The 18,552-nt window shown below is 40.2% G+C and overlaps 1 protein-coding gene across 2 annotated transcripts in view; it reads right to left on the bottom strand.

Moving 5' to 3' along the window:
- Positions 1–5,061: 5,061 nt before the first annotated feature.
- Positions 5,062–18,552, bottom strand: part of Hmgs (hydroxymethylglutaryl-CoA synthase) — a 43,511-nt gene continuing 30,020 nt past the window's right edge. For both annotated transcript variants that reach the window (XM_070087342.1, XM_070087341.1), the window contains exons 8-10: positions 17,989–18,159; positions 17,502–17,734; positions 5,062–11,019 (exon numbers count right to left, since the gene is read on the bottom strand). In XM_070087342.1, coding sequence (XP_069943443.1) covers positions 10,814–11,019; positions 17,502–17,734; positions 17,989–18,159 — 610 coding nt within the window. In that variant the 3' untranslated portion in view covers positions 5,062–10,813. The remainder of the gene's footprint in view (positions 11,020–17,501; positions 17,735–17,988; positions 18,160–18,552) is intronic.

The following is an 18,552-nucleotide window of genomic DNA, read 5'->3' on the forward strand; positions in this document are numbered from 1 at the left end:
GGCCTAAGGAGTGGGCTTGGGCTAAAATATTATACCTCCAAGTTGTGTCATATGCCTTCTCAAGATCAAAAAATATGGCAATAACTGAGTGGTTATTCGCAAAGGCATTACGAACATACGTATCCAAGCGCAGTAAGGGGTCTATGGTAGAACGTCCCTTACGAAAGCCATATTGACGAGTGGAGAGACTGTTGTGTGTCTCTAAATACCACACTAAACGTCTATTTACTAGACGTTCCATTACTTTGCAAACTGCACTGGTAAGAGCAATGGGACGATAGTGGGAGGTTTCATGTCCCGTAGTGCCTGGTTTGCGGAAAGGGAGAACAATGGCGGATTTCCACAGCTGTGGAAGAACTCCTTGTGACCAAATAAGATTGTAAAGGCGTAATAGGACTGCAAGGGCTGACTGATGTAAATGTTGTAGCATACGAATATGAATGTCGTCGGGCCCAGCTGCCGATGATCGACAAGCTGAGAGTGTTGCCTCCAGTTCTTGAAGTGTAAAAGGCACATTATACTGTTCTTCTCTGAGAGAAGAAAAGTCCAAGGGTGCTAACTCTCTGGCAGACTTTGAGGAAAGAAATGAGGGGCATAGATGGAGTCCCTGAGAAATACCGACCAGATGATTGCCAATTTCATTGGCAACATCTAGTGGGTTTGCTATATCAACACCGGCAACCCGCAGAACAGGAGCCGGGTCAGGAGAATATTTACCACTCAGTTTTCGTACTTTTTTCCAGACTGCACTCATAGAGGAAGCAGAGGTGATGGTGGAGACATAATCTCGCCAGCAAGTGCGTTTAGCGTCACGGATGACACGGCGAGCGATCGCACGCTTCTGTTTAAAATCAAGGAGTCGCTCTGTGGTTCTATTGTACCGGTACCTGCCCCATGCAGCGCGTTTCAAACGTACTGCACGAGCACAAGCAGGAGACCACCAAGGCACGCATTTCTGAGAATGCCTGCTCGAAGTTTGGGGTATAGAATGAGAAGCTGCGGTGAAAACGGAGGATGAGAATAGGTGTAAAAGCTCATCGATGGAGGACGAAGAAGGAACCTCTTTAAAAACAGTCAGGTGTGAGTAAAGGTTCCAATTTGCCCGATTAAATTGCCAGCGTGGGGTGCGAAGAGGTGGCGAATATGAAGGGGAAGTAAGAATGATTGGGAAATGATCACTGTCATGTAAGTCCGGGAGAACAGACCAAGTAAAGTCTAATGCGGCGGAGGAAGAGCAAACTGAGAGATCGATGCAAGAGAGAGTATGAGTCCGAGGATCAAAATGGGTGTGAGTACCTGTATTTAAAACATGGAGGGGGTGGGTGGCAAGAAAAGCCTCTAACTGAATTCCACGGGAATCACAGTGAGACCCTCCCCAGAGGAAATGGTGGGCATTAAAATCACCAAGTAACAGAATTGGTGGCGGTAATGACGAAACAAGGAAGGCAAAATCCGGAATAGATAATGCCCGAGAAGGAGAGAGATATAAAGAACAGAGCGTATACCACCTATGTAAGTGGATACGGGCTGCTGTGTAATGCAGCGAAGTATGAACAAATAGCTGATGGTACGGAATATCAGTGCGGAGAAGAAGGGCACTTTCATTAAAGGTCCCATCAGGAAAAGGATCTGAAGAATACAATAAATTATAGCCTGAGATGTGAGAAATAACAGCAGAGTGTAATTTTGGTTCCTGTAAGCAAACACCAACAGGGGCAAACTGGGAGAGTAACATCTGAAGCTCACCCCGATTACCCCTGAGGCCACGTATATTCCACTGTAAAAAGGCCATGAATGGCAATGATAAAGATACTTGAAATCCGCAGGTAAGGGTTCCTACGGACTAGGAGGGTTAGAAAAGTCCACATGCGGAGGCAGTGGAAAATGTTCAAGCAGCGAAGGAACGGTGCGCTGTGAAGAAAGGAGTTGCGCAGATGGAGCAGAGGAGAGAGAAAGAGCGGAAGGTGGATCAGTGTCCATTGATGGTTTGGTCTCTGCAATATATTCAGAGATTGCTTCAAGTGTTTCAGAATTCAGAGATGTCGTATGGGAGACAATATTGGGAATGGTAGGGGGAGGATGAGTAAAGATTGGAACTGTATTGGACTGTACCAAGGTAGGGGGGGGCGAAAGGGTGGAGGGAACTGGAGAAGCGTGGCAGGGGACAGAAGAGACAGGAACCTGGGAGGTGGCAGAAGAGGAAGAAACTTGGGAGGGAACAGGGGAGGAAGGTACATTACGAGGAGGAGGGTGAACCTCTGCACTTGTAACTGAGCCAGTGAGAGGGGAAGAACTAGGGACAGAGACAGGGAGGGTAAAATGAGGAGGTGGAAGATGGGTAGGAGGTGTTACCGGACCTTTTTTTGACTTTTGAGAAGTAGAGGGACGATTGGGAAGAGGTGTCGTACGAGGTCTCGTCGATACTGAGGCTTGTAAGAGAGAACTCGAAGAAGCGAGATTAGACTGAGGCGTTGAAGTAGGGACGTCTGAGCCGAGGACAGCAAAAGGATTAGATACAGGAGTGATTATGGGAGAGGTAACCACAGAGGTGGGTGTAGAAGATGGGATACCAGAAGTGGGGGGACGTTTTGAAACACGGGAATAAGAAACACGTGGGAGTCTCCCTTGGAGGCGGAGATGAGAAACTGCCATGGCATAAGGGAGACCTTCTGTCTCTTTGAGGTGACGGATTTCCCGCTCGTTTAAATAGACCTGACAACGGCGAGAGTACGAAGGGTGAGCCTCATGACAGTTAAGGCAAGAGGGAGATCGATTGCAAGACGTATTAGAATGGTCATCGGCACCACAGACTGGGCATTCGGCGATAGATCTGCAATATTTCGCTGGATGGCCAAATCGCCAGCAATTTCTACACTGTTGTGGTGTAGGGATCACCTTTCGAACTTGTAACCGATGTCCTGCTATATAAACTGAGGATGGGAGTTCTCGGCTGTCAAAAGTTAAACGAGCCACATTGCTAGGGTATCGTCTCCGCCCACGGGCAGGAAGAACGTAAGTGTCTACCTTGAGGATTGGGAGATCTTGGAGTTCCAGCTGTTCTAGAATGTCGGTGCCACATGTCTGGAAATTTTGTTGAACTATGGTATGGGGCAGAATAACGGTACCACTACAAGAATTGAGGGAATGATGTTTTTCAAGGGTGACAGGAACAGTATCTATATGGGAAAGACGAGAGAGCTCACGAGCCTGGGTAGCATTCTGTACGGTAATGATGCGCGTACCGCTCTTAAGAGCATGAAAAGAAATATCTTTACCAACATGGCGTAGGAGTGCCTTGCCAATACTATGGTCAGAAAGATAGGCAGTAGAGGAAGTTGGTCGTAAAGTGAAGAATTTAGTCCACTGTTCAGTCTGAAACTGAGCGTGGAAAGGTAGTGAAGGACGTGTCGATCTTTTCTGAGAAGAACGAGAAGGTGAAGGTGGAGAAGTATCATCAGCAGGTAATTGTCGTTGACGTTTAGGCGTGGGACCAGAGTTGGTCCGACGTGGAACGGGTCGGCGATTTGAAAATTGCCGCACCGTAGAGGGAGAGGCCGGAAGCATAGTCAGAGGAGAGCGAAGGTCTGATAAATCGAAGGAGTCAGTCGAGGCCTCAGTACCTGAAGCAGGTGAGGAAACAGCACCGGCAATAGGTACAGAGGCATGAGGAATGTCTGAAGAGTGGTCCAAAGACGAGGCGGGGTCAGAACGGGGTGCGGTATCAAGAAGGGGCCCGGGGGTAAAAGGTTCATGGACTAGGGCTGCCATGGTTAGGTTACTTCTTTCTTTTTGTTTTTAAGAAAAAAAAAGAAAGAAGAAAAGAAAATAAAAATAAAAAAAAGAAAAAAAAAGGGGGGACCGGGGAGGGATAGTTCCTAGGAGGAATGAAAGGGCCAGAAATCTCCCTCCGCGCCCAAGAGGACTCGACACCGCTAGTAGCGCAGATGCAGCATGGAACCCGTGCCATACCCTACCCTTCATGCCAGTAAACCAGCAATCTGGGATAGCAACCTCACATCTGCCGAGCTACCTCGGTGGACAAAAGAGAGGGCGGCCGGATATCCGCCACAAAGCATACCTCCTTCAGCCACCACCCCCGGAATCCGAAAGGTGGCTTCCAGAGATACACCCGTCGCCCAAAAGACACCCAAAGCTACTCCGGGATACCGGAGAGGGATCGGGACATCCCTAGGCAATCCAGATTCCACGGCAAACTACGCCACCGCCAAGAAACCTCAACGGAATGGGATCGACCCCGGTGTCCTTTCCTCTACCTAGGAACTAGCGTGCCTGTGGGAGAAATCCCAAAGGACAAAAAGAGGAAGGGCAAAAGGGAGGAGTGGGGAGGAGGAGGAGGAAAGGAAAAAGGGGAGGATGGGGAGGATGGGATAGGGGAGGGGAGATTGGGGGGTAATTAGGTTCGGTCTGAGGAAGAAGACCGATAGGTCTAATTCCTCAGACCAAGAGCCTCTTCACCACGCCAAGGAGCCCCCCTTGAAGAGGTTTAGAACTCAATGAGTCTGCACTAAATATGGGACTGTCAAAAGGAGGTGGATCAAGCAAGCATTGTCATGGCACTGAAAAAGGGGTCTGAAATTTATAATACTTTGAGCCAGCTCTTAAAGTTCTTTTAAATCTATCTTGGATGATTTTCAACTTATTTTTGTTCCCTGTTTCTAATTTATTTAGTTCTAGTCTTGCCACTGCAACCCTAATATCTTCTATGTTAAAATTTTAGTTGCTTTATGACAACTGGACCCATTGGTCTAAGAAGTAGTGCCCTTCAAAGATTTCAGCTTCTGAAATGTTTTTGGTTCCAGACTACCTTAAGTTTCACATTGGCAGTAATTTTATAAGGAGGTACAGTACAACATTTTCAAATTTTGTGTACCCACTAAATTCTCTGAAATTTTAGTATCCACCATAATTATATATGTATTCCTGTAGAGATTAGAGCACAACTGAGCATGTGCATTTTTATGTGTGAATTTGTTAACTCAGTCCTAATAAAAAAAAAATTATGAAACCCTTATTAAACACATGGGAAAAAAGGTAATGTAATTTCTTTTTAGTATTTTTATATAAAAATATGCATCACACATTTCTCACTCACCATGATAACTTAGTACCTTAATGTCTCCCATCATTATATTCTAGTTTTACTCTCACTATTTATATTTTCCCTCTCCATGTCTATTCCAAATTTAAATTTTCATATAGTGCATAAAGTATTAACAAGATCACCATCTGTACATTCCATAAAATATTTATTAAAGAAAGAGTTGTGACTCCCTACTAACATAATTTCACTTAAAATTTTAATTTTTGATTGTAGTGCCGAGATGCAAAACCCAAATAACTCGCACATGAGAAACTTAAGATGACGTTTCAATCCAAATTTATGATGATGTTTGTCCATGTCAGACAAAAAAAAGGTCATCACAAGTATCAATTTCTTATGTGCCAGTTATTTTTTTATATTGTTCCAGCCACAGCATTGTGACTATCGAGATACAAAAATTTGAGTAAGAACCTGCCTTAACTATGATGCTATTAAGACGAGAGGAATACTTGTGACTGAGGTAGAAACTACAGTACTTTCTTTACTAAAAGTAGTATATGTACAATACTTGAAGATATTCTGAACATTTAAATACCTTAGTAAAACACATTTTTAAACAATACGATTCCCAACAAATAATAAACATTTATACTAATGATTTGAATGATTAAATCATATTAATTACAAAAACATAATAAACCTTGGTCGGTCAACATCATAAACCCACATGGAGACAAAAAAATAAACAGAATAAGTACTGTACAATTTGACCTCACACTTAATCCCTCTACTTTCTATGAAAGAGGCCTCATCATATTAGTATTCTTTTTAATTGTTTTGCCTTGATGTGGGTTAGTTTGTACCAAAAAACATATGTATAAGGTATTATTATACCAATAATAACATGATTATTAATTACTTGCACATATTACTGTAAAAAGCATTTGGATATTTAGTGCATTACAGAGTATTTACTTTTAGTGGAAAACTGTAATCTGTCATGTACAAATTGCTTTCTTGTATGACATCTCATTTATTTAGTTAAATTCAAAATAAAATGGCATGGCAGGAAAAAGAGAAGCAGAACAAGGGCTGGAGATGGGGAGAGATTCGTCAATAACATAAAAGTCTGTTACACACCTCAAAGCATACATTAATATTACTATTATATTCACGGGGAGGTGCTAAACCTGTTGGGGGCCATATAATGATTAGGGTAATGAGATGCAATCAGATTTGATTGGGAAGAGAAACTGGTACAAATCCTTAAATCAAGAGCCCCATTTGAGAGGACACTTTAAAAAGCAGAATAAAATTACCTGCAAAGAACATATATACCTTGTCTATGGCCACTTGCTTATCACCTTGGAAAGAGGGTTAACTAAGTCAGATCATCATCTAGTCAATACATTTGTCTCCAGTAAGACCTGGCATCAGTTCAACTTGCTAAAAACTCACAATTTAGATGCTTCACTGCCTAAACATTCATATATTTATAATAACCATAGTTAATATCTAGTCAATATAATGTGTTCTAACTTACCTAGCATATATAGAGACTGGCTGTATGTGTAATTTTATCAAGTACGTAGTATAACAAACCTTCGTGCAGTAATTTAATTATTTTATATATGTATTCATAAAAGTTAATGGGATATAGTCTTGTAGCACGAAGATACATACAATCATTTGCAATGGCATGAAAGAAATTGTTGAGAGTAAAATGTAGATTTGTATCAAGGCAAGGCCTAACCCACACATGGAGGAGAAAACTTGATGAGATTTGATAATAGCCCAGGACAGACAAAAACATTTAAATCCTCTCCAAAATTCAGAATCTTTGTGAATTGTTCCAGTCACAGTATTATGACTTTCATTTTTCAAAGCCTTGACTTGCTAAGTTAATTTTACCCAAGAGGTTCTCAGCTGTTGCAGCACAAATCTCTTGTGTAGATATATACAAGAACTACATTAACTTTGACTTTAGACATAAGCTGCAGCATTGTATAAAGATGGGATGCAGATGCAGATATAAAAGAAATTTTAGGTCTTATAAAGTGTTAAAATCCTAGGTAGTAGGTTGGTAGACAGCAACCGCAAAGGGAGGTACTACTGTCCTGCCAAGTGAGTATAAAACGAAAGCCTGTAATTGTTTTACATGATGGTAGTATTGCTGGTGTCCTTTTTTCTGTCTCATAAACATGCAAGATTTCAGGTACGTCTTGTTACTTCTACTTACACTTAGGCCACACTACACATACATGTACAAGCATATACTACACACACCTCTCTGGGTTTTTATTTTCTTTCTAGTTCTTGTTCTTGTTTATTTCCTCTTATCTCCATGGGGAAGTGGAGCAGAATTCTTCCTCCGTAAGCCATGCGTGTTGTAAGAGGCGACTAAAATTCCGGGAGCAAGGGGCTAGTAATCCCTTCTCCTGTATAAATTACCATATTTAAAAAGAGAAACTTTTGTTTTTCTTTTTGGGCCACCCTGCCTCGGTGGGATACGGCCGGTTTGTTGAAAGAAGAACAAGAAAGTGTTAAAATCAAATATAAATCACTGTTAGGAGTCTCGGCAAAATTCCATCAATTTTAGTCAAGGTTTAAAAGACCCAGGGATGTACTACCATCCTGCCAAATGAGTGTGAAATAGAAACCTGTAACTGTTTTACACAATGGTAGGATTGCTGGTTTCTTTTCTTTATGGCTCATAAGCATGTAAGATAACAGGTACATCTTGTGCCCTCTACTTACACGTACATCACACTACACATGCACATACATGTATATGTATACACACCCATCTGAGTCTAATTCTGTTTTCTTAATATTTCTTGCTCTTGTTTATTTCCTTTCATCTCCTTCCTCCTGAAGCCACGTATGTTATAAGAAGTGACCAAAATGCTGGGAGCAAGGGGTTAGTAACTGCTTCTCTTGTATAAATTACTAAATGTAAAAAGAAAAACTTTCATTTTTCTTTTTAGGTCATCCTGCCTTGGTGGGACACGGCCGGTTTGTTGAAAAACAAAAAAAAACTTTTCCATGCTTTTTTCAGGTCACCCTCCCTTGGTGGGAGATGGCCAGTATTGAAAAAAGATATATATACAGTACGGCCAGTGTTTTAATATATGTGCAGTAAGTCCCCTCTTAACATCGTTTTGTTATAATGAAAAAAAGTAAATCCCCAGCTGGGTTTTCTCCTAGTACTCCAGTTAACTCCTATACCCCAAAGATTTGCACATTAGGCTAATTGACATATCTAAACTGTCCCAGTATGAGTAAGCATAGGTTGTGTCGGTGTGCGCGCGCACCATGCGATGGAATAGCATCCCGTCCAGGGCTGGTTCCTGCCTTGTGCCCTGAGTTGCTGGGATAGGCTCCCTCTAACTGTGACCCTGAACTAAAATAGGGGGGTTGGAAAAATGAATGAATGAATATAAATTATTGCAAAATATAAATTCTTAAAGTGTACAATAATCACACAAATACACATCATTAAATAATGTGGTATGAAATCACTCAGCGAGCCCACCACATTTGTTTTTTTAATTGCGTGATGGTACATGCTCCTTACAATTTTCGTTTTGCAAACATTTAATCCTTGACTTAACCCTGTTGCAGTGAGTGCTAAAGGTGCACTGTGCACCCCTGATGTTTACATCAATTAGCCTATGGCAAAATTGGTTTCGTTATACGGTGGTTCTTCGAATTTCAAACAGCTCCCAACTCGAATAATTATGTAAGTGTATTTTTTGTAAGTGCTTTTGTAAGTGTATTTTTGGGGGTCTGAAATGGACTAATCTAATTTACATAATTCCTTGAGGGAACAAATTCATTCTGGAACAAATTATGGCCAAAATTCGAGGTACCACTGTACTTCGCTTCGCTGAAGGTTGCAGTTTCCAAGAACCTATTAACAACATTGAGGACTTACTGTGCAATTTTTTTTTTAACAAACCAGCTGTAATTCACCAAGACTAGGTAACCTAAAAAGAAAAATTAAAGTTTCTCTCTTAAAATTTAGTAAATTTATACAGCAGAAGGGGTTACTAGCCCCTTGGTTCCAGAGTTTTAGTCACCTCTTACGACACGCACGGCTTATGGAGGAAGAATTCTGTTCCACTTTCCCATGCAGATAAGAGAATATAAAGAAGAACAAGAAAATAGAAGAAAGACCGGAGGGGTATGTATACAGTGTGTGTGTGTACAGGCATGCGTAGTGTGACCTAAGTAGAAGTAGGAAAATATACCTGGTATCCCATGTGTTTGAGACAGAAAGAAAGGCACCGGCAGTCCTACCATTATGTACAACAATTATGTTTCCATTTCACAATCACTTGGCAGGACAGTAGTACCTCCCTAGGTGGTTGCTGTCTATCAACCTACTACCTAGGTACTGTGTACGTATATATCTTTCTTCTTTCAACCAACCGGCAGTTTCCCACCGAGGCAGGGTGGCATAAAAAGAAAAAAAGTTTCTCTTTTTAACTTTAATAATGCATACAGGAGAAAGGGTTACTAGCCCCTTGCTCCCAGCATTTTAGTCGCCTCTTGCAACACGCATGGCTTACAGAAAAGATTTTTTTTTTTCTCAACGACCCAGCCGTATCCCACAATGGCAAAAAAAATTCACAGTTGTAATACTTTGTATCTAACAAGTTTCCTTTCACTTCCCTTCTCTTATGGGACATACAGTGCCTGCACTATAAAGGAGGAATGGAGATTATTTACTGTTTGGAGGGCCATCTGAAATGTCATGTGTGTGTGCCTCTGGCAAGACAGTGATAGTGTGAATTATTTTTTTTTTTTTTGGCGGGGGGGGAGGGGTCACCCTGCCTCAGTGGGAGATGGCCAGTGTATAATTTTTTTTATCATAAAAATATTATACTACTAATGGTTCTCTACTTATACAGTACCAGTACCTCAATAATGAACTCAACAAGTGGTTTAAATACTTTACAATTTCATATATGCATATATTACAGTTGTCAATGTGTGCTGCTTACAGTGAACAGATCAACAAAATGATTTTTCTTCATAAATATCAGTATTGAATTTTGCAATAATCAAAAAAGAGAAAGCACATTAAAGATGACATCAATAAAATAGGAGTCAAGTGTATATTGATGTAACTTGCTTACTCACCCATGTAAAGCTTTTCCTGAACCAGGTATCACTTCACAACCTCTTTAACATGAAATATAAAAATAGCTGCAATGTTATATTCTGAGTTTGCACAATTCAAGAAATCCAACCACAAATTGCATTGAACTTCCGGCTATGTCTTGCCACATTAAAATCTGTCAGAAACAGTACTGTATTTTTTATTATTTTATAGTCAAAAAGAAGTACTAAACCCACTGTATTTTAGAGCTTACACATTTTGGAAAGGAGTGGAGAATATGGTCCCCGTTTCATGCTCTCAGCATATATATGTGGGGCCACTACCATGCCAGTAACTTACAATTTGATATATTGAAGATCCCTATGAGGTATTGTGTTACTGGCTATATTAAAATTAAAATACATTATATTAATTGTGAACAGAGGGATATTATTCAACGTAAGTGACAAGCTGCTGTCCAAATGAATGTTGTCATATCACATGTCATGGTAGCTTCAGTATGTTACATTCTGCATTATCATGACAATAGTATTTCTAATAGCTTTTAAAACACTTTTTAATAAAATATAATTACTCGTATATAATTTTTTGTGTGGGAATGATCTGAAATTTAAAAATTGCCATTAAACTTGATGGGAAAGCATATCTGTTGCCATGGCTGAAGCTTCTTTCATTACAGTGTTTGTTGATGCACCAGCAACACCAGACATGGGATATACAGCAGTGAGGGGTCGACGTTCATACTGTCTTCGATGCATTTCATCCACACGAGTTAAATACCAGGTGCCAGGAAACAGGGCTTCCACAGTTCCCACTGGTGCATATGGTGCTGCAAAAATCAAATTAAAATAAGTTTGAAATTTTTAAATTTTTTTTCCAAGGCTTAAAAATCTTTGTAACTTATTTAAAAATCAACAAACTAATACGTACAGACAAATAATTACATTTTCACATTTCTCATACAAGTCATTGTCATGACAGTCATGCAAATGTAAGTACGTATAGTATTTATATATATTGGGTTTTAACACTGGCCATCTACTCAGGTAGGGTGACCTGAAAAAGGAACACTTTCACGATCATTCATTCCATCACTGTCTTGCCAGTGGGGCACTGATACTACAGTTCAAAACTGCAAAATATCCCTACCACTCCTTCTGAGTGCAGGCACTGTACGTCCCAACTCCAAGACTCAAGCCCAGCTTGTCAGGCCCCAAAACACATTTGCCTCCACTCACTCCTATCTAATACACTCACATGCCAACTGGATGTGAAAAATATAAATAAATATGTAATGTGCATACAATATCTGGCAAAAGGACAAGTACAGTCAACCACTGTATGATGAACATTTGTAAAACAATTCTGAATAAAGACAGGAAAAACTATAATTACCAAAATGAAGACTGAGGCTTTTCATTTTGTACAAACTCTTCTGCCAGGAAGGGGTAATAGAACTGTCTCTAACAAATACATGCTGAATGAAGCTCAATTTCTTTCTCAATTCAATTTTGCATAACTTACAAATCTACCTTACATAAATTTCTCTGTACAATAATACTAAGAATCCTTTAATCCCTAAAGAGGGAAGCAAACTCTAAGTGTATATACAGACACAACCAGAGCTCAATGAATTCTGTATACAGGAGGGCCCTACTTTACCACACTTCACTTTACAACATTTTACTAATACAGCAGTTTTCAGTTATACCCATTCTTCATTCATTCCAGCTTCCTACAATAAATACATTCGCCACTTGCTATAAGCTAAATACAAAAATATTTTAAGGTAAGTAATGTGTGTACTGTATATGCATTTTTTTTAAACCTAGCTCTACTGTTCACTTAATATAAGATAATGTAAACATGTATCAGGCTTTTATATACATTTGAAAGTGTAAAAAAGGCTGTTTCACTTTTCAGCAGTAACCCAGAACCTAACCTGCTGCATTAGCAAGACCCTCCTATACTGTATAGATAAACAACTCTCGGTGTATATAGACAAACAGTATTGAATCGACATACAAGGCGTTATCAAAAGTTCCTATATTTGAATTTTGCACGCTTCCTGAATGAAATATGGCAGCAGTACACCCCTTTATGAAGTAGCATGAGGAGTTTGTGTAGTCAGTCATTCTGTTGAGGTAATATAGGTATTTCTGCCGTGTTGTCAGTGTTCTGTAGCAACTTTTTTGTGCAACAGAACAGTGTGCGTGAGTGTGTACAAGCGTGTGAAATTCTCTTTCAAGCTCAGTAAAATGGCTAGTGAAACTCACAAAATATTTCAGCAAGAATTTGGCGATGAAGCAATAGGTTGGATACAGTGTTTTGAATGATTTTCTTGATTCAAAGCAGGATGAATATCAGTTGACCAACATTGGTTGTTCATCAGCGTCAAAAACAATGTCAACAATGAAATCGTCAGAGTATCCAGGGCATTGCAAGTTCTGTGGGAATTTCTAATGGGTTGTGTATTTGTATTTGTAAAGCATTCTGTCTGAAAATTTGAACATGAGGTGTGTGGTTGCAAGATCTGTGCCCCATTTGCTGACTCAAGACCAGAAAGACCATTGTTTTCTGATCAAAAACATGGTGGTTGTCCACCACCCTCCTACTTCCCAGATCTAGCCCCCCCTGTGACTTCTTTCTCTTACCAAAATTACAATGGCACTCAAGGGATGGCATTTAAACGACATGAAGGAGATTCAAGCAGAATTAGATAAGTGGAAGATGGATTGGAATCAGTGTATAGACTCCCAAGGTAGTACTTTGAGGGAGGCAATATTCAACTAGGTGATTAAGTAAGCCTAAATATTTTTTTTTCGTGGCAGTCCAGAAACTTTCTGATAGTACCTTGTATGCCTGTAAATTCAGTGCAACAAAGCAGTGTGTTTTCAAATCATCAGTACTGTTAAACTAAAACAACCAAGAAAAAATCTAATTACTGTACCTCTGAATACCATAATAAAAACTCAACATTTCTTGATATCCTCGAGTGCATTGTATTCCTATACGGGACTATAGTACATACTATACTCTATTGCACATACAGTGACAAAAATTATTTTCCCTAATTAGAATTAGTCTGGTTATGGGTAAAACTTTTATTTGTTAACAAGTTTTTTTTTTTTCAACAAACCGGCCATATCCCACCAAGGCAGGTGAAAATTTATTAAATTCAGAACTATGTTCCCTGGGAGACAACCACTGTGCTAAAAAAAAAAATTAACTTTCACTGTCTTTCACGCAGATCTACATGATTGGGGATTAGTGTAGCTCACACAGATCTAAGCTCAATTCATAGCACCCTCAAATTTGTAAATTTTGGCCTAGACACGAGAGAATGGGTATGTGCAGTGAATGTGCACAGTGTAATAAAAAGTCCTACCCCCATGCAGTGCATGATGAGAACAGCTAACCTGACTTTGTGATTGGGTTAAAATAGCAGCTTTGGGAAAATTTCCTGGGCACTCACTCATGGTTTTATTGGGCGTTTCTTGGTGTCAATAAATAGACAGACATACAGTCAAGCCTCGGTTGTCGATTACATTACCTGTTGAATAAATCAGTTTTCGAATGAGGTGTTCAAGAAAAAATGTGCTGGTTTTGTACGTTCTCTTGGTTATCGACGGACAAGTTTTCACGTGTATGGAATGGGACAAAGTGGCTCACAGAATGTTCACTGGACAATGGAGTCAAGAGCGTGGGAATGAGTCAGTATAGCCACTAATTCGCGTGCTGTAAACATCTCATGAGCTTTTTGTTGTGCATCTTGTGAACTTTTTTGTTACTTTGTAGTTTTGGTGCAATTTTTTTTATTTTGAGATAAACCATCATGGGTCCAAAGAAGGATAAAGAGATGAAAGCAAAAAGAAAAGTTGTAAGGAAGCAGCAACACACTGCAGCGGAAAAGCTGTCATCAGAGAAACAGGAGGGAAGGGATGATGTGCCCAATGCACTTGTCAAGGTAATGTGTGCTAAATGGCATGAAGTGCAGGAGTTTACTGAAAAATACCATCCAGACAAAGCAGTGGCCATCCATCTCTCTAACATGTACAATGACAGTTTAATGTCTCAATTTAGACAAGTGTTAAAATGGAGTACGAAACAAACCTCACTGGACAGGTTTTTAGTGAACCAGAACAAGGTGTTAGTAGTGAAAAGAGCTAAAGAAGAGAAACAACATTAGCTCTCTTCTGTCAGGTAAAGGGCAGTTAAATTTTCATTTAGTATTCCTTTTTAGAGTTTCCTTGTGTTGCATAATTTTATACAGCACAGAGTAGTAGTAGTAGTACATTATTAATATATTATTTTGTCATTTGGGCAACCACCCAGGAGGTACTACCGTCCTGCCAAGAGACTGTAAAACGGAAGCCTGTAACTGTTTTACACGACGGTATGATTGCTGGTGTCTTTTATCTGTCACACACATGCAAGATTTAAGGTACTTCTCCATACACTTAGGTCACATTACACATAAAAGCATATATATACACACCCCTCTGGGTTTTCTTTTTATCTTCTTACTAGCTCTTGTTCTTGTTTATCTACCCTTATCTCCATGGGAAAGTGGAACAGAATTCTTCCTTCATAAGCCGTGCGTGTCATAAGAGGCAACTAAAATGCCGCACTGTTTACACTACATGGCCGACGCGGCAGGTAGTGTAGCGGGCTAGCTGCGGGATTTTCAAGGATAGCTCCTGGTCAAAGAGGCTGACCAGGTCCCTACTTAACAGAACTCAGTGTGAATGCTTTGAGAAGATACCAGAGCAGCGAACGGACATCCCAGTGCATCGTTTCAGCGTAAATAGTTGAAGTGTTGTGCAGTTTTAAGAGGGTTTGGTGTTGTAGAGTCAGGACCAGTCAGCGCCTCCCCCCCTCTCCGCTGGGGGGGAGGGCGTGTGTAGTAAACAGTGACCCTCTCATAACGCCTCACCCCTGCCCGACTCCCCTGCCTCACCCACCCAACTCCCAACGCCACCCCATCTGTAGAGGGTACTTCTCCCCAAACCCACGATGTCAGCGATGGTACTGCAGCCGCAGGGAGTGCCGGGCTCACAGGAACTTCCACTACAGGGACAGCATCGTGGAGTTCGACCGCGAGGCAGCTGCCAGGTGTGCCACAGGCAGTGTGTACTCAGTTCCTCAAGCTTCAACTTCCGTACACACGAGGGCCTGGGATCTTCAATCAACTTGGCGTCCACCAGGACGCTGACACGTCCCTAGGGCAGCTCTCCATCGGGCTGCTAACGGAGTCACTGGCTTCTTGGACCTCTTGGGAAGGGTCGATGGTGCTCGTGCAAGCAGCAGATCCCTGGGCAACTTGCTGCTGTTTGCAATGGCTGTCTACCGAGGAGAGACAGGCACCTAGCAACATCTGTTGTTGGGGCATTGGATGAATTCCCTACTATGTTTGCTAACTGCTCATTACTCTGTAATTTGTCTATGATTGTAATCATGTCATAACGTGTTTATCATACATTACCTTTGAAACTTGTCATGATTGTGACCAGCTCTACCTGGATCTCATTACCTTTGTAAATTCTCATGATTAATGTGTTTATGATTCATTACCTTTGCAATTATTCATGAGTGTGACCAGCTCAACCTGGAGCTCATTACCTTTGTAACTTGGTCATGATTATGACCAGATCTAGTTCATTACCTTTGTAACTTGCTCAGCTATCAAAACTTTGGAGTCCAGTCCCTGGACCAATTATGTACCTCTTTTGACTACCGCCTACAGGATGGGTATGGGGTGCATAATAAACATATTAAACTAACTAAAATGCCGGCAGCAAGAGGCTAGTAACCCTTTCTCCTGTATATACACCTACCATCCGACTTACGACCGAGTTCGGTTCCGAGAAACCGGTCGTAAGTCGAAATGGTTGTAAGTCGAACTTTACTACTGAATATCAACATAACATTTGTGTAATTTTATTTTATTGTTTTATTTTGGTATTTCATGTTTTACTTTACTTTTTATGCCGTTAGTACTGTATTTTATACTGTAAGGTTTAGGATAAACACTATGTACAACACAAATAGTTGTTTATTTCCCAGAAATTTGGCATAAAAAACACAGTCGTAAGTCAAGTGGTCGTAAGTCGGGCAGGTTGTAAGTCGGATGGTAGGTGTATTACTAAATTTAAAAGGAGAAACTTTTGTTTTTCCTTTTAGGCCACCCTGCCTCAGTGGGATACAGCCAGTTTGTTGAAAGAAGATTGTCACTTGGGATCTGGAACGAATTAATTCTATTTACATTATTCTTTATGGGAAAATTGCTTTGGTTGTCGCTGATCTTGGTTGTCAAGTCGACATCTGGAACGAATTAAATTCAATAACCGAGGTTCCACTGTACTAGCAAAACCGGGAAGATTTTGGTCAGTTTCAGACCAAAAGTGGCCTGGAATAGGAAAGTGGCTGAAATGGCTGATTTTCTGGAAAGGGAACGGCCCTATTAGACAAGAATTTTTGTGTGATGATGGATTCAAAATGGAGGGCAACTATTATATAAGAGGCCTAGGGACATGATTAATGAACAGAAGGAAGGTTGTTAGTGAGTGGAATGCCTAGTCTCTCTTAAATGTTTTGAAATTAGAAATTATTGAAAATAGTGTAAAACTGGCTAAATTACAGACTTCTAGCACTTGATAAGGTAGTTCTGATGGGTTGAATTGGGAGTTTTTCGTGATAAATGGATTGTATGGAAACTGGCCTAAAACAGGCCTCAAATTGGGTGACATCACTGTTATGTAAAGTGCTCTCCGACCTTCAACCTCCTGCCTGAGTAATTCTAAGATTTTTTTTTTTTTAACAAACCGGCCATATCCCATCGAAGCAGGGTGGCCCAAAAAGAAAAACAAAAATTTCTCTTTTCAACTTTAGTAATGTATACAGGATAAGGGGTTACTAGCCCCCTTGCTCCTGGCATTTTAGTCGTCTCTTACGACACGCAAAACTTACGGAGGAAGAATTCTGTTCCACTTCCCCATGGAGAATTCCGTAAGTATTTAACCAAATTTTGTATCTTAGGTATCATTACCTTCAGGAAAAAATCTACCATTGTAGAAAATGCCAACACAGAATGGGCTTTCAATTCATGAGGTGTCAACAGTCTAAGGGTTAATAAACACCTTTACTTTCCTATGTGCTTCCTACTGATAAAATTTTTTAATCCTGTAATATTGCCTTTCCAACCTAGGAAGCATGGTCTGAGACAGGGTCCAAGGAAAGATGATGCCCAGAACCACTAACAGAATGAAAGTATCACTACTGACCATTTACAATAATCAACATAGCTCTCACCTTTGTGATGAGTTTCCTGCCGCAATTTCATTGTCTCTGCAAACACAGAGGGAGAAACTTTGGAACGGGCCTCAAGCCTTACACCAAGATCTGAGAGAGAAGCAACCAGGTTGGAGAGTGCAGAGTCGGGTCCTGTGTCCTCTGATATACGCAGAGAAAACATTGTAGCAGCCAACCCAGAACCATATGAAAACATGACTACTCTCTTCCCTGCCAGATTTTCAACAGAGTTGCTGCGAGGAGAAAGGAATCTAGAATTAATGCAAAGAAATGCTCTTTTGGCTATCTAATATCATCCAATTAAAATAAAATACCCTCTTGATTCTCTACCTACTACATTTAATTAAAATAAATGCAGTATATTAATTTCATACTGATTTGATAACAGACTATACCATTTATGTATCACAGGAATAAAATGAGCAATGTCTTAAGCTGTGTTCACTCCTTATACAAGCCTGCTGGATGTTCAACAGAAGGTTCTCACCTTGCAATAAATGATGCAAGTCCTCCATAAACGGAGGGTGTGTACATATTGCCAACCTGTGTAGCAATACACAATGATGGCTTGGTCTTGGCTTCAAATAATGATTCACTATAATTCATAAATGCCTTTTCAACATCTCGGTCAAAGTAAGTGTCTTCCAGCTTTTTCTCCCTGAAAAAATATTGAAAAAAATAAATAGTTACAGGGAAATTCAAGACATTACCTTTAACAACAACTATAACAACCTACAGTAGATTATACTAGCCTAGTTCATGGTGTAATTCCTAACAGTATTCAGTTACTGTACAGAAAAACAACAGTCAGTCTTCCAAAATTCGCAAGAGTTACATTCCTAAAAGTCAAGCAAATCCAAAAACCACAAATAGCACTAAATGCTATCCATATAATTTTATTTTTAGTTTTGGACTCGGTTTATCTTTCACATGATATAACTTCTTAAATGATACTCTAATCTCATTAATATGAACACTCAGAGAGAATAACCAGAAATTAGACTGATAATTGGAGAGATTGCTCATCATTCTGACAAAAATTCTAAGCGGC

This window comes from Cherax quadricarinatus, chromosome 21, assembly GCF_038502225.1.
Source record: "Cherax quadricarinatus isolate ZL_2023a chromosome 21, ASM3850222v1, whole genome shotgun sequence".
NCBI classification, from domain to species: Eukaryota; Metazoa; Arthropoda; class Malacostraca; order Decapoda; family Parastacidae; genus Cherax; species Cherax quadricarinatus.